At 43.6% G+C, this 27766-nt stretch overlaps 1 protein-coding gene across 2 annotated transcripts in view; it reads right to left on the bottom strand.

Annotated features, from left to right (window-relative positions):
• Positions 1-1723: 1723 nt before the first annotated feature.
• MED24 (mediator complex subunit 24) overlaps positions 1724-27766 on the bottom strand; it is a 128281-nt gene continuing 102238 nt past the window's right edge. For both annotated transcript variants that reach the window (XM_040331357.1, XM_040331356.1), the window contains exons 21-26: positions 26357-26538; positions 26056-26149; positions 20524-20623; positions 7485-7565; positions 2719-2867; positions 1724-2081 (exon numbers count right to left, since the gene is read on the bottom strand). In XM_040331357.1, the coding sequence (XP_040187291.1) occupies positions 1965-2081; positions 2719-2867; positions 7485-7565; positions 20524-20623; positions 26056-26149; positions 26357-26538 (723 nt within the window). In that variant the 3' untranslated portion in view covers positions 1724-1964. The remainder of the gene's footprint in view (positions 2082-2718; positions 2868-7484; positions 7566-20523; positions 20624-26055; positions 26150-26356; positions 26539-27766) is intronic.

Below are 27766 nucleotides of genomic sequence, written 5' to 3'. Positions count from 1 at the left end.
GCAAAAGTGGAAATACACTATCTCTTTTAATCTCAGCCCTGGCGTACCTTTAAGCCTGGGGGGGAATGGCAGATCACGTGAGCACGGCAATTGTAGTGACCGAGAGCTCTTTGACAGTTTGGTCAATGTGCTGGAAGAATGCAATGAGCATTATCTCAGCATCTCGCATATGTGCCGTGTGTGGATTCTAAAGCCCACCATTTTTCCCACTGCCCTATGCATTACGTATGCAGCCGGAGGCTAGGTTCATAGATCTGCATAGCTGCTGTGGCCATTATGGGAGTTTCCACTCTGCCTGTTGGATTTGATTATATTTTACATTAGAAGGAATGTTACAGGAGAATTTGGAACACACAAATTTGGCAGGGAAACTCAAAACTCCATGGTGGACAGGAAGAGGATGAAGGATGAAAGCATGGAGATCTCATTAACCACTTAAGGACCGCCTAACGCCGATATACGTCGGCAGAATGGCACGGCTGGACACAATCATGTACCTGTACGTGATTGTTAAATGCCCAGCCGTGGGTCGGGGGCGTGCGCCCACGACCCGGTACAAAGCCCCGGGACCCGATCGCCGCTGGAGTCCCGCGATCGGTCCCCGGAGCTGAAGAACGGGGAGAGCTTTGTGTAAACACAGCTTCACTGTGGCGCCGCCATCGATCGTGTGTTCCCTAATATAGGAAACCACAATCAATGACGTCAGACCTACAGCCACACCCCCCTAGAGTTAGAAACACAGATGAGGTCACACTTTACCCCTTCACCGCCCCCTTGTGGTTAACTCCCAAACAGCAATTGTCATTTTCACAGTAAACAATGCATTTTTAATGCATTTTTTTGCTGTGAAAATGACAATGGTCCAAAAGATTTGTCAAAATTGTCCGATGTGTCCGCCATAATGTCGCAGTCACAGAAAAATGCAATAAATCTATCCCCTATTTTGTAAACGCTATAAATTTTGCGCGAACCAATCGATAAATGCTTATTGCGATTTTGTACCAAAAATAGGAAGAAGAATACGTATCGGCCTAAACTGAATAAAAAAAACTTTTTTTTATATGTTTTTGGGGGATATTTATTATAACAAGTAAAAAAAATTGTTTTTTTTTCAAAATTGACGCTCTATTTTGGTTTATAGCGCAAAAAATAAAAAACCGCAGAGGTGATCAAATACCACCAAAAGAAAGTTCTATTTGTGGGAAAAAAAGGACGCCAATTTTGTTTGGGAGCCACGTGGCACGACCGCACAATTGTCAGTTAAAGCGACGCAGTGCCGAATCGCAAAAAGGGGCCTGGTCCTTTACCTGCATTTTCGTCTGGGTCTTAATTGGTTAATGGAGCATTCAGGGCATATAAGAAGATGGGGGCTAACTCAGCTCCACCACGCCATAACTAGAACTAAAATATCAGTTTTGGGCAACCTGGACACTTTATTGAAGTTGACTAAAGTCATATGAATGGTAGTTAGTATAACAAGACGAGGTAGATGACCGCACACTATCAGGAAATCCAGCAACTTTATTGGAGGATTTCCCATTAAATAGTGTGTGGTCATCCACCTTGTCTTGTCTACATTTCAAGGATGCGAACGGGACCAACACCTGTTTATGGGGAAGTGGGGCTAAAGTTTGGTGGACCAACCAGGAGCCGTGTCTACATCGGTCTGCTTATTACAAACAATAAGTTGTCGGTGAACAACATACCAAAAAAGACAGCCACATCAAACAAGTTTTTTCGTTTATCCAAAACAATAAAAAAATCCCAGGAATCCTGGATATATTTCATACTGTACCTGTCTAATTTTTTTACAATTACTATCAATGAACATTGGGGCACATTTCTTACAATCAGAGGCCCATAGCAACATTAAATAAACGTATAAAAAAAGTCCGACACGTCTGGTGGCTGAGCCTGTATTAGGCAGTCCTCAGAACAGAGAAAATGTCCATTAGACAGAAGTGTCATAGAGCGGTCAGCGCTTTGGCAGCTATTCTTCTTCCAAGAGGGAGCGTCAGGTCTGTGATCGCCAACACAATTTTAGGGCTTGATAAAGTGGAGACTTTAACCAACTCCGAAACCTTTAAAGAAAGAAGATAAACCAAATGTGAAATCAAATAAGAAAACACGTTCATTATATAATTAACTGTGCAATTTAATAATACATTTGTTTTCTACTTTTGTATAGTGGGGGAGGGTTAGAGCCTCTGTTAGGTGTGTGTGTGTATATATATATATATATATATATATATATATATATGATACTCCTACTATTTCCCAAACACTCATTATGCAGCCCATATATAAAAGTTATTTTTTTCTCTCATCTAGTTGGGTTTAAAAAAAAAAAAAAAAAATTACATTTTCTCATCCACACATTCGATGTGGATAGGGGAATCCTCCCCACTGAGCTATTGTATTCTGACAGTGGGGAGACTCTCCAGCCGTCACGCTGATCAGTGCTGCAGGATAAAGCCGGCCGTGCTGATCGAGCAGGGAAAATCTGGCCGGGCAGTTGCACAAAAGTCGATCGATAGGCCCCTGCTGAACCAGACACATTTCGATTCATGTTTGGCCAGTTTAATACACAAAGCCACATCATGAGATTTGCAACATGGTTCAACACTGAGAATTGCAGGCCAGTTAGGACAGCACATTACACTTACAGCTTTTATCTTGTTATCAGTAAACAATTGTAGAAGGGTCCCAATCACTCACCATGCTGAAAGGCATAAACTGCAGGATCCCGCCTTTCCCTCCTGGCTCAAGGCTCTCCACACACTCCTCCATAAACCACTGAACAAACTGGGTGTGGGAGCCAGCTGTCCGCGCTCCCAGAATGGACGAGATCAATAGGAAAAGGTTGGCTGCAGGCAAGAAAAAGGATTTTTAGAAAAGAGTAGTTTACCATGCAGTTATTTAGTAATGGAACAGAGAACATTTAACACATAAAACTGATTAAATATAAGCAGATACAAACAAAAAAGCAGGATACAGTTTTAAAAAGATAATTTTCAGATTTATTAAAAATATATATATTCTTTTTTAGGAAAGACTAGTTAAAAAGTAAATAGGCAGCTCTTCAATAGCCAAACTATTTACAATGTTGGTGTCTGTACCCACCCCTTCCTCTACATAACTGCCAGCATAACCCACAAGCTGCACTGGTGGGGCACCTCACAAGCTGCACTGGTGGGGCACCTCACAAGCTGCACTGGTGGGGCACCTCACAAGCTGCACTGGTGGGGCACCTCACAAGCTGCACTGGTGGGGCACCTCACAAGCTGCACTGGTGGGGCACCTCACAAGCTGCACGGGTGGGGCACCGACAAGCAGCACTGGCGGGGCACTGATGGGGCTGCACTGATAATCAGGACACTCATAATCAGAACACGAATGATCAGAGCCCTGATTGTCATTACAGATGTCCCCGCTGAAGAATGCCGCTTACTGGTTCTCCTTTCCTCGTGCGCTGTCAGCGTAAGGCGAGGAATACCGATAACCGTCATCTCCTGTCTACACTGTGATTGGACACAGCTGATCACATGATAAAGAGCCTACATCATAGGCTCTTTACTGTGATCGATGATGCCCTGTGTCCCAGGGACATGGAGCACCATTGATTGCCATGCGCACGTGCGCTGCGAGAATGGGAGGGCGTCGTATGATGTCATCCTAGAACAAGAGTGCTCCCGCCCATCCGTCATTTTACTATATGGTATGCGGGAAGCAGTTAAAGTAATACTACCTCAATGACAAACAAACTGTGGGCAAACTGTCTGCCAAAGAAGCAGATTAATACACATTTTTGCTAAAGTGACCCTGTGACCTCAAGGCTGGCTTTAGCCAAGAGGTCACCTGTAAAAAAAAAAAAAAAAAGTATTTCTAGACTTTTCTGGTGCTTGACGTATCGCACTTGCTCTCCCCACCAGCTTCTACATCCTATAGTCATGTACTAAGTAGTGGGAAGAGCCACAGTGGCCAGAGGGGGAAGCAAGTATTGCATTTGCAGCAGCTGAGGAGCAGAGAAGCGGCAGATTCTCAATACATTGCCTGCCAAAATGGTAAGTATATAAAAGCTGTTTTACAGGTAACTTCAAGGCTAAAAGTGACCAGTGGTGACAGGGTCACTTTAAGATCTATAGGAATGGCCAAAGTCTGACATCTCTTGGTGTGTTGGATATTGTGTCCTGTGCTGGATCCTGCGATTCCTCCAGTCAACATCTACAACATTACTCTCTCATACATCAACATAGAGGTTTACTGAAGGAAAAGAACTCCCAGCTGTAACATACAACTAGGTCCCATTACTTATACAAATTCAACTGAGCCAATGGTGTTGGCGAATGTGACATCACCACCTTGTCCAATGAGGGAACACTTTGTATTCATTAGGAAAATGCAAAGTACTCCCTTGAATGGCGTCTCTACTGAAGCGACCTCCTATGTTCACAGGGCAGCCGCTCGGCATAGGACCCGAATGTTAGTGGAGATTACTGTAAGTCCAGTGCCTACTACAACCATTTCCAGCTTGTAGGGGGCTGCCAAAAGGTATGAAACATAAAAGGAACACAAGAGGGCATCAATGGGTTTATTACGATTAAAAAGCCAAAAGCAAACTCACAGAAATATAAAATCAAAGAGAGAGCTTATCTACAGCCATGCCACATTGGATGGAAGCCGTCCAACAGAAGAGCCCCTTCTGATGGAAAACAGCGTGTAGTCAGTGGGGAAACCAAGTCCAATGTTCCAGAAAGTGGAGAGAGCCACTGTGGGGGACAAGGCATGATGTGACGTCACACAAACCATGAACAGTTAGAGAAAAGAGCCAATTGGAGTTCAGAAACGCGTTACCTTATGAACATTTTCCGAAAAGTGGAAGTTCCATTTTTGGGTGGAACTCTGCTTTAAAGCGGAGCCCTACCCTAAAGAGGAACTTCCGTTAATCCGAACCCTCCCCCCCTCCGGTGTCACATTTGACACCTTTCAGGGGGGTGCAGATACCGGTCTCAGGTATTTGCACCCACTTCCAGGAGTCCTCTCTGCGGGTAGTGCGTCACTTCCCGCCCCCGCCCGTTGTGTTCTGGGAAACACTTGGCTCTCAGAACACAGCGGGAACCAGCAAGGACGGTGCTGTGCGACTCGCGTTTGCGCCATAGGGAATCGGGCAGTGAGGCCGGAAAGCTTCACTTCCTGATTCCCTCACCGAGGATGGCGGTGGGGGCAGCAGAGTGACGAGCGATTGCTTGTCTTCTGCTGCAGACGTCGCTGGACTCCTGGACAGGCAAGTGTCCATATATTAAAAGTCAGCAGCTGCAGTATTTGTAGCTACTTGCTTTTAATATTTTTTTTAACGGTGGAGCTCCGCTTTAAGTTTGTGCAAGAGAGTCAATATTTCCAGTGAGTGAGTGAGAAACTTGTAAAGCGCAAAACATGCGAACTGAATCGCCTCTGGGCGCTGTATCCATTTCATGGGTAAGGAACCCCTTGACCTCAGAAGAGATGGGTTTTAATCTTTCTCCTGAAGGTCAGTGTTGACCGTTCTTTTTCAAGACCTCTGCAATGCGCCCTGGCACGCTATCAATCAACAACTGGGCCTCACTGATGGCAGCCCATTCTTAGATAATCAATGCTTGGAGTTTGCCAGAATTTGTGGTGTTTTTTTTTGTTTGCCTGCCTCTTAAGGATTGACCACAAGTTCTCAATGGGATTAAGGTCTGGGGAGTTTCCTGGCCACGGACCCAAAATGTCAATGTTTTGTTCCCCAAGTCACTTAGTTATCACTTTTGCCTTATGGCATTGTGCTCCATCATGCTGGAAAAGGCATTGTTTCTCACCAAACAGTTCTTGGATGTTTGGGAAAAGTTGCGCTCAAAGGATTTTTGTACCATTCTTTATTCATGGTTGTGTTCGTGCCAAAATTGTGAGTGAGCCCACTCCCTTGGCTGAAAAGCACACATGAATGATCTGCTTACTTCACTTTTGGCATCATGACATAGGACTGATGGTAGCGCTCACCTTTTCTTCTCCAGACAAGGTTTTTTCCAAATGCCTCAAACAATCCAAAAGCGGATTTATCAGAGAAAATGACTTTACCCCAGTCGTCAGCAGTCCAATCTCTGTACCTTTTTCAAATCATCAGTCTGTCCCTGATGTCTTTCCTGGAGAGAAGTGGCTTCTTTGCATGGACACCAGGCCATCCTCCAAAAGTCTTCTCCTCACTGTGTGTGCAGATGTACTCACAACCTGCCTGCAACCATTTATGAGAAAGCTCTGCATGGTTGGTGCCCCAATCCAACAGCTGAATCAACTGTAGGAGACGGTCCTGGCACTTGCTGGATGTTCTTGGGCGCCCTGAAGCCATCTTCACAACAATCAAACCTTTCTTCTAGAACAGGGATCTGCAATTAGCGGACCTCCAGCTGTTGCAGAACTACAAGTCCCATGAGGCATAGCAAGACTCTGACAGCCACTAGCATGACACACAGAGGCAGAGGCATGATGGGAATTGTAGTTTTGCAACAGCTGGAGGTCCACTAATTCATTATCCCTGTTCTAGAAAGTTCTTGATGATCTGATAAATGGTTGATTTAGGTGTAATCTTAGTAGCAGCAATATCCTTGCCTGTGAACCCCTTTTTGCGCACAGCAACGATGACTGCACGCGTTTCCTTGAAGAACAATGATTTCAAGCACCACCTTCCTTTGAAAGCTTCCAGTCTGTTATTCTAAAGGCCCATACACACAATCGGATTTTCCGACTACAATTCTGTGATTGCAGGGTTTTTGTCGGATAATCCAACCGTTCGTATCGGACAATTGTTGTCGTAATTTCCGACAACAAACGTGGGATAGCATGCTCTCAAATTTTCAGACAACAATACCGTTGGATTATCCGATCATGTGTACACAAGTCAGTCGGACTAAAATCCAAAGTACAAACACACATGCTCCAAACCAATGCTAACCATAAGACATTAGCAGAAGTTTCCCAAAGGGTGGCGCTAAAGAGCAGAAAAAACATGTTGTTTCGTGTATGTTGGCTGAAAAAGTTCTGCCGTCTGTATGCAGAACAAGTTCACGGCCAACGCCCCTTCGCAGAAAATTCCACGGATTTGTCTGATGGAAATGCGATCGTGTGTACGAGGCTTAAGCATTTCAGAATGATTTCCAGCCTTGTTCTCGTCAATACTGACACCTGTGTCAAGAGAATCACTGACATGTCAGCTGGTCCTTATGTGACAGGGCTGAAATGCAGTGGAAAGGTTTGTTTTTTTGGGGGTTAAATTCATTTTCATGGCAAAGAGGGACTTTGCAATTAATTGCAATTCATCTATTCACTGTTGATAACATTCTGGAGTGTATGCAAATTGGCAACATAAAAACAGAGGCAGCAGACTTTGTGAACATTTATATTTGTGTCATTCTCAAAACTTTTGGCCACGGCTAAACAATCGTTTATGAAAAGGAGATGTGCGATCTTACCGAGCACTCTGTTCAATGGTTCTTTAGAATTGATGTTGTGGATCTGTGAGGCGGAGAGAGAGTTGTTCATAGGACGCTCAGCTGTGAATGGAGAACAGACATTTTATGTGACGTTACAATAAATAACACATTTAGTAAATGCAATCATGAGCCAATGAAGCAGGTTTAGAAGCAGGAAAAGGGAAAAAATTGCGCTAACAAATAATAAATCGATTAAGTGAATAAATATGGAGGCAGCAATTGCGTGACCTAACACAAAATAATAGAAAAAAGCAGAAAAATTTTAGGTTTAGAAGCAGAATAAAGCCACAAAATTTACTAGCTATGACTACTTGCTTCTTTAGATTATATCTAAACATCTGTTGAGGAATCCAATACAAACAAATTGTAAGGGAAAGAGGCTATTTAGAGGGATTTCAAGATTCTCTGGAGCTTTTTACACACGATATCACTTTATATTTCCCTTTTTTTTAGGTCAGCTGCAAATCCAGAGATATGTGTTCAGGAAAACGATAGAACAAACAAACTCAGAGGTGTTGGGAACTTTAATGCTGCGTACACACGATCATTTTTCGGCATGAAAAAAAACGTTGTTTTTCAAAAACGTCATTTAAAATGATCGTGTGTGGGCTACACATCATTTTTCAGGTTCTGAAAAACGACAAAAAAAAAAATGCTGCATTTTTTATCGTCGTTTTTCGGGTTGTAAAAAATGATCGTGTGTGGGCTAAAACGACGTAAAAAACCCATGCATGCTCAGAAGCAAGTTATGAGACGGGAGCGCTCGTTCTGGTAAAACTACCGTTCATACTGGAGTAAGCACATTCATCACGCTGCAACAGACAGAAAAAGCGCGAATCGTCTTTTACTAACACGGAATCAGCTAAAGCAGCCCAAAGGCGAATGGAACTTCCCCTTTATAGTGCCCTTGTACGTGTTGTACGTCACCGCGCTTTGCTAGATCATTTTTTAAAAACGATGGTGTGTGGGCAATGTCGTTTTAACGGTGAAGTTGGGAAAAAGTTGTTTTTTGGACATGCTGAATAACAACGTTTTTTTTTCATGCCGAAAAATGATCGTGTGTACGCGGCATTAGACTTGGATGTGTAGTTGAAGGAAAACTTTGAGGTGGCTTCCACACAGTAAAGCTTCCCTTGACATGCACCCAAAGGTAGCTCAAACCATAGAAAGGAACGCCAGACAAAAAACACATAAAAGTGTCCAAAATCATTTTAAATGTTAAAATTAAAGTCATAAAAACAGCCAACACACTCTCCCTTTGTGTGGTATATACTCATGCATATCTAGACATTTTTTTATTTTTATTCTTTTAGTCCTGATGAAGGGGGAGTGGTGCCTTTAAAACAATTTGGTTTTATGAATTATTATTTTTTTTACCAACAAATTAAATTATTTTGGACTCTTATCTGGTGCTATATATATCTGGTCTATATTTCTACAGAAACACTAGTCATTTTAAATACAGTAGAACAGCACAGAATAGTTTGGATGTACAAAGTGCAGTAAACTTTAGCAGCTACCACTAAAAGTCTCTTGAAGGAGAACTCCCAGACTAATCGAGTTTTCCCGAATTTCAGTTAACATGCTCACAACGTTTAATGAATCATGCTGAATGACAACACAAGCTTTTTTCGGTTGAAATTTGCTCAGAGCAGACATGAAAACGTAGAATTAAAAAAAAAATACTAGCTGCTCCATCATTTTAAAACTAGAAAAGGAGGCACAAGATGGTAGGGGTAAATTTGTTAGCTCCATACCATATCAATCCTTCAATACAAAATTCGTTGCCCTACTGGTCAGCAAAAAAAGGACTTGTAGACTGCTGGACTGTAGCTCCTACATATACAATGGTGTGCAATTCACACAAGCTCTGTAGAGGCAAACTTACAGTGTTACTAAACCAGGAGTCGACAAAACCCGGGCGCCAGGTCGCAATTGCGACTAGAATTAACAAACCTGGCCCCTGGGGCGGCAGAGCTGGGGTATCCTGTGTCTCCCTGCGCCGCCGCGAGATTGCGTTGGGCCGCGCCGGCCGTTAATTGAGGCCGCGGCTTTGCGGCCTTCTGCAGGCCTATGGTTCCTTCTGTGATCGGTGGTGGCCGTTGGTATGACAAGACAACCAGCAATACTAATGGAGCTTCCCCTGTCTGTTTTCACTGCCCTCTCCTTCCCTCTATTTAGAACCCCCAAACATTATATATATTTTTTATTATAACACCATAGAGAATAAAATGGCGGTCGTTGCAATACTTTCTGACATACCGTATTTGCGCAGCGGTCTTACAAGCGCACTTTTTTGGGAAAAAATACACTTTTCTAAATTAAAAAATAAGACACCAGTAACGTTAGCCCAATTCTTTTTCATATTGTGAAAGAATGTTATGCCGAGTAAATTGATACCCAACATGTCACGCTTCAAAATTGCGTCCGCTCGTGGAATGGCGACAAACTTTTACCCTTTAAAATCTCCATAGACAACGTTTAAAAAAATCTACAGGTTGCATATTTTGAGTTACAGAGGAGGTTTAGGGCTAGAATTATTGCTCTCGATCTACCAATCGTGTCGATACCTCACATGTGTGGTTTGAACACCACTTTCATATGCGGGCGCTACTCACGTATGCGTTTGCTTCTGTGCGCAAGCTCGGCGGGATGGGGAGCGTTCCTGGCTCCTAACTTTTTTAGCTGGCTCCTAGATTCCAAGCAAATTTGTCAAGCCCTGTACTAAACCCAGGAATCTGCATTTACTATATTTGGTCTCCCACAGTACATGGAAATGCAATTATTTTAAAAAAAATGTATATACACTGCTAAATACCTTTTTACATCAGCAGTTAGAGCAGTCCTGTGACTCCTATCAGTCTGGTTAAAGCTTGTAGGAGGAGTTTTCATTCTCCTATGACTGTACAATGAGGCTGCAGGACCCCCGACCCTCTGTCTGGACAGTGCTGACTGGCCCTGTGCTGATCACAATAACCCTTCCAAAAAAAGATGTGTTTTTGCTAAATTTACTTGGATGTTTTTCTTCGTAAGAAAAGGCATCCGCCTTGCCACTCTACCCCATAGCCCAGACATATGAAGAATACGGGAGGTTGTTGTCACATGTACCACACAGCTATTACTTGACAGATATTCCTGCAGCTCCTTTAATGTTGCTTCATTGTGTTCCATGGTATATCTAATGCCTTGGAAAATCCTTTGTACCCTTCTCCTGACTGATACCTTTGAACAATGAGATCCCTCTGATTTGGAAGCTCTCTCTGGACTATGGCTTTTGCTGTAGGATGCGACTAAGAAAATGTCAGGAAAGACCTACTAGAGCAGCTGAACTTTATTTGGGGTTAATCAGAAGCACTTTAAATGATGGCTGACACCCATTTAACACGAGTCTGAATGTGATTTGCTCAATTCTGAACACAGTTACATCCCCAGTTAAAAGATTTCAGTTTGTTGTTCAACTGACTTGTATAGTTTATAAGTCCATATAAAAAGGTGAAACAAGTTCTGATTTTTTTTATCTTTGTCTCATTTTAACAGGGGTGTTTAGACTTTTTATATCCACTGTATGTGTCATATCTTTGCCCAAACAGCAAATGTAATTGTGGCGCAAACAAATGATAATGCATCATCCACATAAATTAGCCTTTACCCACCTAGAGAAATGTGAAGATACACGTGTGTAGCATAGGTAGTTCATAAAATGTTCAAAATTAGTTTAGAAAAATCCCATAGGAAGGGTTTTGTACTTCAGTAGGCAGCTCCACTTGACCTCCACTGACTCCTCTCCCTTCCCACTGATCCATCACTCATCCCCCACTGCAAACTCTCCACTCATACTCCTCCATCGGTGATCCCCATTGCCTACTCTCCCTTCCCAATGATCCATCACTGACCCCCACACTTTCACTGCTCCAACACTGACCTCCACTGCCTCACACCTCTCTTACCGACTCCCAATACAGTTTAATAGATTGCCACTTTATCAACTCTTGAACTGCTTGACAGGCACACTTCTGCTATTATTAAAATCAGCAAATAGTCACTGTGTATTAAAACTTATCTTTGTTTAAATAGGTTTCCCGAAAAAGCTGTCTACACTTTTCACTCTCTCAAAAAAAAAAATGGTATTTGATCAGAAATTTTCAAATGTTTGCATAAGACTGGCGTTTCAAAAGCATACATCTGTGATCTTGAGTGTTTTTTTTTATTAGAAACAGATTTTTTTTTCTTCTACTTGGTAATGTTGAGTGCTAGGGAATTCTGTCATTTAAAGTGATGACTCACCGAACATGTCTCAGGTTTTGTTTTTTGGTTTTACACGTGTCTGGGTAATTGCTGTACTTTACAGAGTGTACCTTTTACACAACAATGGGGCAGGATCACATCCTGGCCTACTATACGAAGACCCCAAGCCACACAGGAAATTTGCATCACTATGAATTTCCAGGATTGCAGTGCTATTCACTGACAGCTACAATGAATAGCACTGCTGAAATCATGATGAGTGGTATTGCCTATGAACTAGCTAGCTGTATTTAGGTAGAAACGAATGACGTATAAATGTAACCCATCTGAACATGTCAGATTATGAAACAAATGGTGACAAAAAAAAAAAAAAAAGGAGAACTGGAACAGTATAGTCTCCTTCTAAGAAAAAGACTGGTCAAAAGGAAGTTGATAAACACTTTTTAGAACTCTATTAGCAGTTTTTCTTTTTCTTAAAGGCATGCAAGTTTCTCAAGCCTTAGGTATAGATGAGCAAGCATTTTCAGCAAGATTACAAAATGACCCAGCGAAAACCATTCCATTCACTGTTAAAAGGAACTGAAATTTAGAAGTACTTTCAAACTACATTTGGCAAGTCTCTGATGGCACTATCGAAACTACTAAAATTTTTCACACACCACCAGTGAGCCTTCAACACAGTTGACCACCTGCTCCTCTTCAACAAACTCCATTCCCCTGGCCTCCGTGATTCTGCTCTTCCATGGTTCTCCTACCTATCTCACCGCACTTTCAGTGTCACATACATCTCCTCCACTCCACTTCCTCTTTCTGTTGGGGTACTCCAAGGCTCCGCCCTTGGGCCCCTCCTATTTTCTCTCTACGCCTCTTCCCGTGGGCCAGTTGATAACCTCCCATGGCTTCCAATACCACCTCTACGCTGACGATACTAGATCTTTCTCATCTTATCTCCTCACGGATCACAAACTTACTGAGCGACATATCAGTATGGACATCACACCACTTCCTCAAACTTTCTAAAACCGAGCTTGTAATATTTCCTTCTCCCCGAATCCCTCCCCATGACTTTACCATTAAGATCAACAGCACAACCATTGGCCCCTCCAAACACACCAGGGTGCTTTGTGTAATTCTAGACTCGGACCTCTCCTTTAGCCCCCACATCCAATCACTGGCTACATCTTGTCGCCTTAACCTCCGCAACATTTCCAGAATTTGCCCATTCCTGATCAACGACAGAATGAGTGGGCGGCTCTACGGGACGCCCTATGCTATTTAACTGGTCGCCGAATGTTGTAGCCACACCCTCAGACGAAGTCAGCCAATGACGAAACGCGTCAGGGTGTGGCCAACATCGGACAACCCAGAGACTGTGCACCTGGTGGATCAGGAACAGAGGAGTGAGCCTAAGCGCCAGAACCTGTACCATACATCCAGGAAACAGGCACAGTACAATTACATGCTTACTGTCTATTGCATTGTGGTACGCATATTTTAAAGGGGACCTGTGGGTTTTTGCAATAAACTTTTAAAATGGTATTATACTATTCAAGTTTATTCCTTTATATGTACATGAGCAAGACACATACAAGCAGAGTGGTGGAGAGTGCAAGACTGATGACAGAGGCTGTTGTGTATCCCATGCTGTTTTTTATTCTTGGTCTGGTGAGTGCATCCCCATAAGGGGATAGTATCCCCCCACGTGGTGAAACACAGCCCCCCTGGTGATAAGGAGCATTATTTTGATACCTATGTCAACATAGAACTTTATTCAGAGCTCACGCTCGGTTTTCAAGCGCTGCTACAGTACACATTGAACTGCTTTGACTTTTTTAGTCACATATTTTTTGTCTACTGTCATTTGATATATTTCTTCCTTTAAGCGGCTGCTTATTGTGTATCCATGTGTTTTTTTCCTTGTACATCATTTATCTTAATTGCCGACTCCTGTGCGCTGAGCAGTGCTTCATTAGAAGGAAGGGCGTTTTTTTTAGCACTTTGCAGACACCACAGAACTACTTATTTACTCCTTGGTTATTTCCTGCCTCGACTACTGCAACTTTCTCTTCACTGTCCTATCCTTACACATGCTATTATGAATGTTGCTGCTAAATTAATAAACCTCACTAACCGATCCGTGACTGCTGCTACTCTTTAGCAATCCCTTCACTGGCTTACATCCCAATACCTCAGACTGTCTACATTCCAAAAAGGGGTAATTTAGGGGATATTTGTACTGTTCTTATATTTTTTGGGCCTCAAGAAATGAGATAGGCCATCAGTACTTTAGGATTGATCAATTTTCAGATATATACCATAGCTTGTGGACTGTATAACTCTCCTACAGACTAAATAATATACACCGATTTGGGTTATATTTAGGGTTGAGCGAACCCAAACTGTAAAGTTCGGGTTCGTATCGGACTTTTGGGTTTTTGGTACCCGGACAATTTCGGGTTCGGCAATGTAATGGCGCGCTGCAGGGCAGCCAATCACCATTTGTTTTACTTGTGTGACCTAGAAGCCATGGCATGGCTGTGATTGGCCAGTGCAGCATGTGACCCAGCCTCTATATAAGCTATAGGCACATAGCACAGCACGTCACTCTGCTTTAGATAGGGTAGGGAAAGGCTGCTGCTGATCTGATCGGAGGGAGAGAATTAGATAGGAGTCAGACTGTCCTGCTTCAGAAATCAAATTACACCAGCACTGCATATGTTCCTGTGAGATACTCTGCATTAGATACTTTAGGGAAAGGTTCCCGATTGTGCTTATAGGGAGAGAAATATATAGGAGTCAGTCCTGCTTTAGAAATCATATTACACCAGCACTGTATATGTTCATGCGAGATACTCTGCAATAGATACTTTAGGGAAAGGTTCCTGATTTTTCTTATAGGAAGAGAAATATATAGGAGTCAGTCCTGCTTCTGAAATCATATTACACCAGCACTGCATATTTTACTGTGAGATACACCCTTTAGATACTTTCCTTCTATTGTGCTATTAAAAAAAGTGCAGTGTTTCCACCATATCTGTACGTGTGAGATAAACACTGTAGATATTGTTGTTCTATTGTCCTATTCAAAAAACATTTAGGGAAATTTTTTTTTTTTTGCAGTGTTTCCTCCATATCTGTACGTGTGAAATAAACACTTCAGCTAGTGTTCTTCTATTGTTCTATTCAAAAATCACCCATTTAGGGCAAAACAATATATTTTGCAGTGTTTTTTTATTTTTATGTATTTTATGTTATTTTAAGTTATTTCCCTATCCACATTTGTTTGCAGAGTACTTGCCATGCTCTTACCAACATGTTGCTGCCATTTGCAGCCCTCTAGCCCTTTCCATTACTTTTTTAGAGACATTTTAGTACTGAAAAGTTCGGGTCCCCATTGACTTCTTGGACTTTTTTCCAAAGTTCGGCCGAACCCGTCGAAACCGAACATCCAGGTGTCCGCTCAACTCTAGTTATATTACATTTTGGCCTAAATTTTTGAAGCAAGGCTATTTGTTTGCAAAATTTTATAGCAGAAACAAAGAAAAATATTCCCCCCCCCCCATCCCGAACTTTTCGGTCTTTTTCCATTTATTTTGAAAAAAAAAAAAAAAACCACTGGTGATTAAATACAGCCAAAAGAAAGCTCTAATTGAGTGAACAAAATGATAACAATTTAGTTTGGGTTCAGTGTTGCATGACCGTGCAATTGTCATTTAAAGTATGAGTATTAAGTGCGGAAAGCTGAAAATTGGAGTGGGCAAGAAGGGGGTGAAAGTGCCCGGTATAGAAGTGGTTAAAGGAAAACTTTTTATGGATTGATTTTAGATAAGACCTTGAAATTATAATCCGTCAGGTTTTCAATGATTAGGACATTTTCCTTCACTTCTTGTCTCAAAGACCATATTGAACTACACAATTATAATAAATTATCACTTCAGCTTTCACAATGGTTTACCCTGTACAATTCCAGCATTACCAGATGCCCTTTAAAAGCTGAATCTGTCCTTTAAAGCGGTAGACAAGTCACTATGTTTATTTTCACATATAGGTAAGCCTATAATAAGGCGTACCTAAATATCTCCTAAAGGTGTACCGTTCGGAACGGCATACACGCCGGTCTTTCAGAGCTCAGTGCCACAGGAGTGACATCATCACGGCACGGCCATTAATGCGGCCAATGCCCACCAACCTAGGAGGGAAAACCAGCTGAGGATTGAAGTGCCGTGACCTACTACAGCACACCGCTGGCTTTGTTTCCAGGTAACTCTGTCATAATCTGCTAGTATGCTATGCATACTAGCAGAATTATGACTAAAACCACCCGTGGCCCATTTTTTTTCTTTTTTGTTACGGTTTACTACCGCTTTAATTGAAGTCCAGCATATCGTATGAAGTGTGCCCATGGCTTCAAGTTTTTAAACATGAAATTTCACATTCTTGCATAAGTCGATTTGTCATGGGTTCTTTCTAACTGTACAGATGATCACACGTGAATATAATTCATGCTTTCTTCCCTTTCTTCACAAGGACGTAAAGAGGGAAATGAGTAAGCAGCAGTCAGAAGTACTAAACTCTATACAAACTACTGTGCCTGGATAAAGAGCAGCATCACGATTTGAAGTTTCATGCTTGGCGGCCCTTCCTGGTTAGGATGCCAAAGAAAGTAAGAAGAGCTTTTCCCAAGGGGAATTCTCTGCATGCTGGAGCTGGGTGTGCCAAGCTCTAGCAGCAGGATATTGTGCAAAATTTCACTAAATCACAGGTAAAAGGATTAAAATAAGACATACCACTCCCTATGCCAGCAGAACAGATTGTGAACTGTGATTACATAATTCCTTCTTAATAATGAAGACAGTCTTACTGAAACCAGATCTACAGCCAAAAACATTTATGAATAGAATGAGGAAGTGTTGGAAGCCATGCCAGGATTTTATTGCTATAACAATAAAAGCAGTGCAGCGCAACCTAAAATGTAAATATAAACACTAATAAATAATGTCCATGAGAAGAAACAGTCCACAAGTGATTGTGAAAAGGCACAATGAAAATGACGGCATGCAATGTGGATCAAACGTGGCCAGAAATCCCTCCACCGCACACAGAGTGGCCTCTCACCTCACTGATTCGACCTATAATAGGTCACATGGCATGTAACTCATTCCCAGTATTACTACTTAGAACATCCAATCGATCAGCATACCAAAGGTGTCGATCAAGGTCCTGAGCTTTGTAAAGATGGCACTCAGACGCGAGTGCTTACAGACAGCATAGAAAGCAATTACAACAGCGATGGCTGTGGGTGACGTCTGTCGCGACTCCTCCCCCTCGTACGTGTTACGTCCGTAGGCGGGACTTCATCAGCGCAGGGTAGGATGACAAGGTAGGGTTTCATCCTCCCTTGCGCTGATGAAGTCCCGCCTACGGATGTAACACGTACGAGGGGGAGGAGTCACACAGACGTCACCCACAGCCATCGCTGTTGCAATTGCTTTCTATGCTGTCTGTAAGCACTAGCGTCTGAGTGCCATCTTTACAAAGCTCAGGACCTGGATCGACACCTTTGGTATGCTGATCGATTGGATGTTCTAAGTAGTAATACTGGGAATGAGTTACATGCCATGTGACCTATTATAGGTCGAATCAGTGAGGTGAGAGGCCACTCTGTGTGCGGTGGAGGGATTTCTGGCCACTTTTGATCCACATTGCATGCCGTCATTTTCATTGTGCCTTTTCACAATCACTTGTGGACTGTTTCTTCTCATGGACATTATTTATTAGTGTTTATATTTACATTTTAGGTTGCGCTGCACTGCTTTTATTGTTATATTTCTTGAGGGATTTTATATGAATTTACCTTGAGTGCTGGCTTGCAACCATTATTTACTGTTACATATTTTTCAGCGCTCATTTTTTTTTCCTATTTAGGATTTTATTGCTGTCTGAAGCCTGCTGTGCAGATTATATATATATTGGCCCTAGTATATGAATGTGAGTTAGGGGCCTTAGATTGTAAGCTCCTTGAAGGTAGGGACCGATGTGAATGTACATGTAAAGCGCTGCGTGAATTGGCAGCGCTATAAAAGTACCATAATAATAATAATATAGTAGGTGAGGTTGAAAAAAGACACAAGTCCAACCAATGACTGCTGTCACTGGGGCAGAAAGTGAAATCCAATTAAAACAGCTGTCACCAGAACAGGGGGTGAGGGTAAACCTTCTAATGGGGACACCGGTTCCAGTGACTCTTGTCTAAGGCTTTGTGTACACATAGGGGTTGATTTACTAAAGGCAAATCCACTTTGCACTTGGAGGTGCAGTTGCTGTAAATCTGTTGTAGCTCTGAAATGAGGGGAAGCTCATAGAGTTCCCCTGTTTTGTAAATTTATTAAAAGGCCCCTTTCACACGTGCGGACCGTTCAGATCTGCCCGTCAGTTTTTTCAGGCGAATCTGAACAGGCGATCCATGTACCTCTATGGAGCGTCAGATGTCAGCGGTGACATGTCCGCTGACACCTGATCAGCCCGATCCGATCCTCTCCGCTAAAGTGTGACGGATGCAAACCCTATTTTGCATCTGTCTGGCGGATCGGATGAAAACGAACAGACGGTTCGTTTTCATCCGATCCCCCATAGAGGAGAGCAGAGATCGGACTGGTCCCTCTCTGCACAGTGTGCAGAGACAGACTAGTCATCCGACGGCCCAGCTGGGATCAACGGAGCGACCCCGCTGAGCAATCGGATGTCCAAAAATAGATCCTCCCGGGATCCGCACGTGTGAAAGGGGCCCAAGTCAGCAGCTACAAAAAGTGTAGCTGGTGACTTTTCATAAACAGACACTCACCTGTCCCGAGGTCCAGCGATGTGGCCGCCTAAAGCCTCGCTCCTCTCCAAGGCGTCGTTACTACTGTGGGCACCCAGCTGTGACAGCTTGCGGCTTCACAGCCGGCGTGCACTGAGCATGTGTGAGTCGCGCTGCGCTCTCCTAGTGCCCAGGCATTCTTCTGGGGCCTGTGACATGTCCCAGAAGATTGCAGAGAGGGAGGGGCCACCTAAGGGGAGAGGAGGAGTTGCCTAGGCGGCCAAGCGACAGGAGGAGGAAATGGGACAGGAAGTACCTGTGTCAAAACCAGGCCCCTCCCCCCCCCAAAAAAAATACATGCCAAAACGTGGCATGTAAGGGGGCGAGGAGTGTTTAAAATGGATGTTGCACTTTTGGGTGGAACTCCGCTTTAATGTGACACTTAATTTCTGTGCACCATTGCATAATGAAATAGAGCCGAGGTGCAGGATGGAAAAAAGCAAGTGTTGCAAATCTCTGGACTGCACTGTAGCTCACTCTATGGCTGCGTTTAAGGCCTCATTCACACAGGCGTATTATTCTATGGCTGGTCTGCAAAAAACATCACCACATCACTTGAAATGTAACTTATGTCAAGCTCATTCACCAACCTAGGCATAGCCAAGACAATCATATTTCAGATGGCTTTTTTTTTCTAGCACATTAAGAGTATTACACATTTATATAATCAGATTTTTTTCAAGTTTCAGTATACAGTGCCTTAAAGTATTCATACCCCTTGACATGTTGTCATGTTGCAACCAAAAACGTAAATGTTTTTTTTTGGGATTTTATGTGATAGACCAACACAAAGTGGCACATAATTGTGAAGTGGAAGGAAAATGATAAATGGTTTTCAAACTTTTTTACAAATAAATATCTGAAAAGTGTGGCGTGCGTTTGTATTCAGCCCCCTTTACTCTGATACCCCTAACTAAAATCTAGTGGAACCAATTTCCCTGAGAAGTCCCCTTATTAGTAAATAGAGTACACCTGTGTTTAATTCAATCTCAGTACAAATACAGCAGTTCTGTGAAGCCCTCAGAGGTTTGTTAAAGAACAATCATCATCATGAAGGCCAAGGAACACACCAGACAGGTCAGGGATAAAGTTGTGGAGAAGTTTAAAGCAGGGTTAGGTTATAAAAAATATATCCCAAGCTTTGAACATCTCACAGAGCACTGTTCAATCCATCATCCGAAAATGGAAAGCGTATGGCACAACTGCAAACCTACCAAGACATGGCCGTCCACCTAAACTGACAGGCCGGGCAAGGAGAGTAATAATCAGAGAAGCAGCCAAGAGGCCCGTGGTAAGGCTGGGTTCACACTACGGTTTTCCCGTCCGTCAGCCGCATACGATTTATATGAAAAAACGTATGCGGCTGAAACGGACGGGAACGTATGGAACCGCACATATCTACGTTTTCCATTGACATTAATGTTAAAGGAAAACGTATGCGGTTGCCATACTGTTTTAAAAACGACCGCAAAACCGTGGTTGAACACGGTTTTGCGTACGTTTAAAAAACGTTTTGCCAGCAAATCGTACGCACCCGGATGCATCTGAGTGCATACGATTTGCAATGCATTCTCTATCTATACGTTTTCCCGTCCGGGCCCGTACGTTTTCAATACTGAAATCGTATGCGGCTGACGGACGGGAAAACCGTAGTGTGAACCCAGCCTAACTCTGGAGAAGCTGCAGAGATCCACAGCTCAGATGGGAGAATCTGTCCACAGGACAACTATTAGTCGTGCTCTCCACAAATCTGCCCTTTATGGAAGAGTGGCTTTCTTCTTGCCACTCTTCCATAAAGGCCAGATTTGTTGAGTGCACGACTTATAGTTGTTGAAAGAAAGTCATAAATCCGTTTGCAGTTTCCCATGGTAACTCTGAAGGCACTGAAAATGAATCCCCAAGCATTGTACTTACCAGGGTTGGTTGGTACCACTGGTTCCTCATCAGTGGAGCTCAGTAGTCGCATCAGTTTGGATTGCTGGGTGTCGTCCAGAGGAAACAGACTACTGTAATCCTACAAACAAACAAATAAATGCATATAAGAGAAGCACAGCGCCTTAGGGTCAGGCACTTTAGCCCAACAGCTCAGGGGTACAGAATTTTGATTACCTTGAAGGATACTAAATGTTCTCATTTTTTTTGGGGTGCATTCTCCAATCTCCTCCCACAATTCCAAACACTCCTCCCACAATTCCAAACACCCTTACAGGCTTACTTGCTTTCACTGCAAACAGGCCTGTTTTGTGTGTTGGAGGAGGAGCCTGGAGTTCCACAAGTGTTAAAAATGTATGTAAACCTTAAATCTATTGGTCAATGTTGTCAGCCTGTCTTGTGTGCTTGCAGTTGGCAAACTGAGCTGCTCATCCGATAAACCTCATAGATGGACTAAAAGTTCATTGAAGTAGAACAAATGGAAGGCTGACAACGCTGCTTCTGTTTTCAAGACAGGGGCTTAAAGGAGTTGTAAAGGAAGGTTTTTAATCTTAAAGTGGAGGTTCACCCGAAAAGTTAATTTTTAACATTAGATGCTCATTTTGTCAAGGGGAATCGGGTAGTTTTTTTAAAATCGAAGCAGTACTTACCGTTTTAGAGAGCGATCTTCTCCGCCGCTTCCGGGTATGGGCTGCGGGACTGGGCGTTCCTATTTGATTGACAGGCTTCCGACGGTTGCATACATCGCGTCACGATTTTCCGAAAGTAGCCGAACATCGGTGCGCAGGCGCCGTATAGAGCGGCACCGACGTTCGGCTTCTTTCGGCTACTCGTGACGCGATGTATGCGACCGTCGGAAGCCTGTCAATCAAATAGGAACGCCCAGTCCCGAAGACCATACCCGGAAGCGGCGGAGAAGATCGCTCTCTAAAACGGTAAAAAAAATTCGGTGAACTCCCGCTTTAATGCATCCTTTTTTTTTTTATTGAATAGTAGTTCTTGTTCAAATATTTTATTATCTTACTGCAACCTATGCATTAAGATATAAAGCCTTCTGTGTGAAGCAGCTTCCCCAGAACCCCCTAATTACTTACCTGAGCCCCTTCTCTCTCCAGCAATGTCCACGAATGTCTAAGCAGTCCTAATTGCATGAGGCACAGCATTGGTGCTATTGACGGTCAATCAACGTCAGCCAGCCAATCAGGGGAGAGAGGGGGCAGGGCCGGGTCAGGGCTCCATGTTTGAATGGACACACGGAGCGGTGAGTCGGCTGCCCCCGATAGGAAGCTGCTGACTCTGGGGGCACTGAACAGGAGGGAGGGGCCAAGAGCACCGAAAGTGACCTAAGAAGAGGAGGATCCGGTTGCTCTGTGCAAAACCAACTGCACAGAGGAAGTATAACATTATGTTATTTTATTTTTTTAAACAAGCCTTATAAAATCACATTAAGCTAGCAATAGATGGATCTAAATGTGGCTGGTCCAGCAGGAACTGGCCAAATTTCAATCCATCTATGGGCAGGCTGGTTGTATCCATCGATGGACTTCAGTACAACCAGTCTATCACTTTTTTTCACCCAATCACTCTTGGCTGTTATAGTCATTGTATTCTGCTGGTGGAGAAAGTTCACTGCGCTCCCCACTGGCAAAACCCAATAGCGCTGCAGGAGGGATTCCACCATCAACGCTGGCAAGGAAAATATGCATAATGCATGGCCTGCCTCAGCTTGCAGCAGGAAGTGTTGTTACCAGTAGAATCTTCAGGAAATACATTTTACAAAAAAAAATGATCTGCCTAAGAAAACTGTATACAGAAAGGCATGACGCTAAAAATACTTAAATATATTATATATATATCCCCTAAAAGCTTATAGGTCACATTAAAGGTGAAAATGTTATGCAATGATTTATCTTTGTCTTTTTTTACATCACAGAAACCTGACATTTTACCAGGGGTGTGTAAACTTTTTATATCCACTGTATTATAATATATATATATATAGATAGATAATCTATATATAAAATATGGGAAATTGATCAAAACTGGAGCTGTACGAAACAACTAAGCTTCCATCTTCAGCTTAGCAACCCGTTATGAGAAAACCCTCCTAGTGTATATCTTCACTACTTGTGCCTTTGACTTTTATAAATTGTGAGTGTATTTTATCTAAATTCCGGTGAAGGATATATTTATCTAAGCTTTGGGGTTTTTCAGATGTTTATGCACAGTATTTAAGAAGCGATAATACTGTTGATTGTAAACCAAATGCTACATTCAAGTATCTCCCAACTGCATGGCCGCAGAACATCTAAATGTACAGGGATGTAAAGAAGAACTTAGTGTGGGTCAGAATAGCTTGCCAAGCACTCTGCTTAAAGTGGAACTTCGGTCTGCCTCTCTGGTGACTCCACCCCCTTTCTGGCGCATACATAGATGTGCCGATGGGCTCTGCCCGTTTCAAGAAACGTTGGCAACAAGGTCAAGTTAAATAAATCTTTTTTATAAATAAAAAAGGAGTAAAATGTTTAATGGCACGACCCGCGCTAATAAGTTTCACTATAGAAAAATACCTTATTCTTAGCCTGAGGTTGGGAATAAGGTATTTTTCTGGACTGAAACGCATTGGTGTGGGTCGTGCTATGGAACATTTGACTCCGTGTTATTAATAAAGATTTTTTTACCTTCACCTTGTTGCCAACGTTTCATGAAATTGGTGTCTACTTGGAAGGAGATGGAGACTGCTAGTCTTAGTACTGTGATGCATAAAGTTTTTTTTTTTTCACAAAGAGATGCATAAAGTTTTAGCCTGATGGAGGTATAATCTTATATTTGTGGAACTGTGATGGGCTCCACCTGGCCTTTGGGTCCTGGCAGAACCTGTCAGCACAGGTGGAGGCGATTGTCTGTGCATGGGTAAAGACAGAGGTTGGGACTTCCCTGAAAGCCGTCTTTGCACATGCATGAGAAACGTGCGCGCAGATCATCAGGAAAACCAGTGCAGATTTGTCACAAGGCTCCCAGGACCCAAAGCCCTGCAGCAAATCTGTATGCACTCAGAGGGCGGGGAGTAACGGACATAAATATCACCTGGGCAAGAAATAAATAAATAAATTAATCAGTCAAAATAAAGAATGTCCAAAGGAGTGAGGGGAGGAGGAAGCATAATATGACCTTTAGGGTGAAGGTTCTTTTGAAAACATGCTTCTGAATGCAGCCTTGGTTCACCTAAGTATATTCCAGTTTTAGCAACAACTGGTCTTATATCCTTCTTTATCCCTAAGGAAGATCCATAAGAGCTCATTTACATATAGGCGACAAAACGCCCGACGCCGGACGCTTGTGCCGCTAGAGGGGAGAATTCCCATTGCTGTCTATGGAGATGGTTCACATCTCATAGACGCCGTACGCCTGTCGCCTGAAAAAAAGTCCCGGACCCTTTTTTTCAGGCGACATTGGCGTTCGGCCATTGACAGCAATGGGAAGGATTTAAAAAAAAAAAAAAAAAAGATACACTATTCGCGGCAAAATACGCCGCGTACGCGGCGTTGCTTTTCGCAGAGGTGTGAATGCAGCCTAACTCTCACCCATTGCAACTACAGTGGAACCTTGGATTACGAGCATAATCCGTTCCAGGACAATGCTCGTAATCCAAAGTACTCGCATATCAAAGCAAGTTTTCCCATTGAAGTCAATGGAAATGAAAATAATTTGTTCCGCATTGACTTCAATGGCATGCAATATCGCATGTGGCCAGAGGCGGGGGGGGGGGCGGAGAGCCTCGTAAACGACCAGAAAGGCCCGAGGACAGTTCGGCTGACCTCGGCAAACCTCGGAAAGACTTTGTTCACAACGCGTTTGCCAAGGTCAGCCAAACTGACCTCGGCCTTTCTAAATGGCGCCGGTCAGCTCCGGCCCCCCCACCAAACGCGGTACTGCTTTGGCCTGAATCCTACTCGTTTTGCAAGACAACACTCGCAAAACGAGTTAGGATTTTAGGAAATACAGTGCTCGTATTGTGAAATGCTCGTTAACCGCGATACTCGCAATCCGAGGTTCCACTGTATTACAAATCCAATAGGTGTGCATCTTAATTGTTCCGTTTTTGGATATTTATTAGCAATGAGACTACAGGTATTACCCAGCTAGAATCCTGAATATTAGGTATAAGCCAAGTGATTTATCCCACAGAGATTCTCCAAATAAAATAATTATGATTTTTGTATAGACTTAGGCCCGGATTCACAGACGACTTACGCCAACGTATCCATTGATACGCGGCGTAAGTTCTGAGATGCACCGTCGTATCTATGCGCCCTTTTCAGGGAACAAGATACGCCTGAATTTTGCCAAGATACGACCGACGTAAGTCTCCTACGCCGTCGTATCTTGGGTGCATATTTACGCTGGCTGCTAGGGGCGCTTCCGTAGATTTACGCATTGAATATGCAAATGACCTAGATACGCCGATTCACGAACGTACTTGCGCCCGCTAAGCCGTTTACGTAAGGCTTACGTCCGGCGTAAAGTTACCCCTGCTATATGAGGCGCAGGTAATGCAAAGTATGGACGTCGGAACAAGCGTATGTTTTTACATCGTTTACGCAAGTCGTACGTGAATGGGGCTGTTGTGCGTAGGTTACGTTCACGTCACAGGCATTGAGCCGGCGTATCTTAGGGTGAAGATTCGACGTGATACTGAGCATGCATGCGCCGTTCGTTCGGCGCTTCATTTACATGGGGTCACGATTCATTTCCATACAACACGCCCACTACCAGCCTACTTTGAATTACGGGGGGCTTACGCCGGCCCATTTACGCTACGCCGCCGTAAATTAGGGAGCAAGTGCTTTGTGAATACAGTACTTGCCTCACTAAGTTACGTCGGCGTAGCGCATATGAGATGCGCTACGCTCGACTAAAGATACGCCGCTGTACGTGAATCTGGCCCTAAGGCCCCATACACACGATAGAATCCATCCGCTGAAAAATCCCAGCGAATGGGTTTCAGCGGATAGATCCTATGGTGTGTACACTCCAGCGGATCTGTTTCCGTGGATATTTCTCCCCTGGGATGGATTCCAGCAGATCGAATATTCGCTGACATGCTAAACAAATCCATCTGCTGGAATCCATCCCAACGGGATCCGCTGGTCTGTATAGACTCACCGGATCCATCCGTCCGAAGGGATCCCCCGCATGCGTCGTAATGATTCGACGCATGCGTGGAATTCCTTATATGACAGCGTCGCGCACGTCACCGCGTCATAATCACGGCGACGGCGCTACACGTCATCACCAGAGGATTTCGGCGCGGATTTCAGTGCGATGGTGAGTAAGCTACATCGCATAGAAATCTGCTGAAATCCTCGAGAGGATTTATCCGCGGAAACGTTCCGCTGGAATGTATTCGCGGATAAATCCTCTCGTGTGTATGGGGCCTTAGTCTTTAATAAACGAATTTTCTACACGTTACACCACTTGTATATAAAATATGATTTTCTAAACTGAGCACACCTCAATGTCTTCTCGATGTCTTTTCCTTTGCCGTGGGGAGGGCTGACCTTTGTTTTGGGTGGAGTAAGAAGTCATGGCGCACCAAACAGATAACCTGGAAGAAAGTCCATATATTATGTAGTAATGGCCACCATACAAAAACAAAACAAAAAAAGAAAAACAAAAAAAAGAAAAACAAAAAAAAGAAAGGGTCAGACTATATAGGCCAGAAAGAAAGGAGGATGGCCATACAAAAGGACAAGCATAAAAACAGCATGGAGCCTGTGAATTAAAATGTCAAGATTGCTAAAAGCATACTCACTTAGCCAAAGCCCGGCCTGGCGGATCCATTAATGTGTGCCATTTGGCAGAGTCGGTGAGAAGGGAGGGCAGCACATGTCCTAGGAGGGTGAGCGTTAGCTGATGCATGTCCAGAGAGAAGATAGCATAGAGAAGTTCTACAGCTCGAAGCGAAAATTCAAGGCGGGTTTCTTTCAGAAGTTCCTAGACAGAAGAACATAAAACAACTTTAGATTTTTATATTACAAATAAAGCCACAGAAAATGTACAATGTGAAGACTTCTTTATTATAGCAGCTAAATAAAGATTTAACACTTTTGTCTTTTGTCAGGTAAAACTGAATGTTTTCATTTATTATGCTGCCAGCAGGTAAAGCTCAAGGCTCCTCTTTGTGTTTTCCCATCTCCCTGTATCTGCTGTAAAAAGCTTGATTACGCAGCTCAATAGCACAAAATCAAAGTTGCAGACACAATTGAACCACTGGAATTTTCACGCACAACCATCTCTAGCCACTTAAGCCCCGACCTTTAGGCAGCTAAATGCCCAGGCCAGGTTTTGCGATTCGGCACTGTGTCGCTTTAACACTCACTGCTAGTGGGGGAGGTGACATTGCAGGCTTTGGTTTCAGGTAAGTGACACATAATGGCCGTCGCTCCAGGAGGTAGGCCGACGCCGCGGCCTGTCCCAAGGCAGGTGTAGGCTGCGGATGTGCTGCGGGAACGCTCTCAGGCACTCCGGAGGCTGATCCAGGAGGGGAGCGAACTCCAGGCAATCAGGAAGGCCAGAAAAGCTTGTTGCGGCCGCCACCGGGTGGACCAAGATGGCCGCCGCTCCGGGAGCTAGGCCAAAGCCGCGGCCCTTCCTATGGGCGATGCAGGACCGGGAGGCTGCAAGTCCAGCGTTCTAGCAGGCTGACAGACTCCAAAAGCTGAGGAGACCGGACGGAACCCCGGATGAAGTAGATAGCAAGAATCTACCAGGATGCTGACAGGATGGTAAGAAAAGGAGTAACGGCAGCAGAGCCTCCAAACCGCGGATCACGTGTGTGCCGAAGATGTTGATCCGTACGGATCAATGATGATCCGTTGCACCACTAATCTATAAGCTTTAAGTGACAGCATCCAATGCATAGGCTAAATATTATTAAATTAGATCTGGGCCTAACCTTCCAGCCTTTTGAAATGTACTGTGCAGAACTTTTTAGGGTGCAAAGGGAAAGCACCAAAAGGACAGAGTAAATTGTGTTGCAGTGCTGGCAAGGGGCATGCCAATAGAACAAAAGAGAAGAGTGGCATTGAGAGGACCTCATCAGCCTTCTGCTTCTCATTTCGCTGTCCAACCACAAGCTGGGGGACAGACAAGACCTGTAAATGTTACCTAACTGCACCAGAGACGAATCAGGTCTTCTGCACTGTGCAGAGGTGTGTAAATT

Source organism: Rana temporaria, chromosome 12 (assembly GCF_905171775.1).
Source record: "Rana temporaria chromosome 12, aRanTem1.1, whole genome shotgun sequence".
Classification (NCBI taxonomy): domain Eukaryota; kingdom Metazoa; phylum Chordata; class Amphibia; order Anura; family Ranidae; genus Rana; species Rana temporaria.
This window is presented reverse-complemented; position numbering and strand designations above follow the sequence as displayed.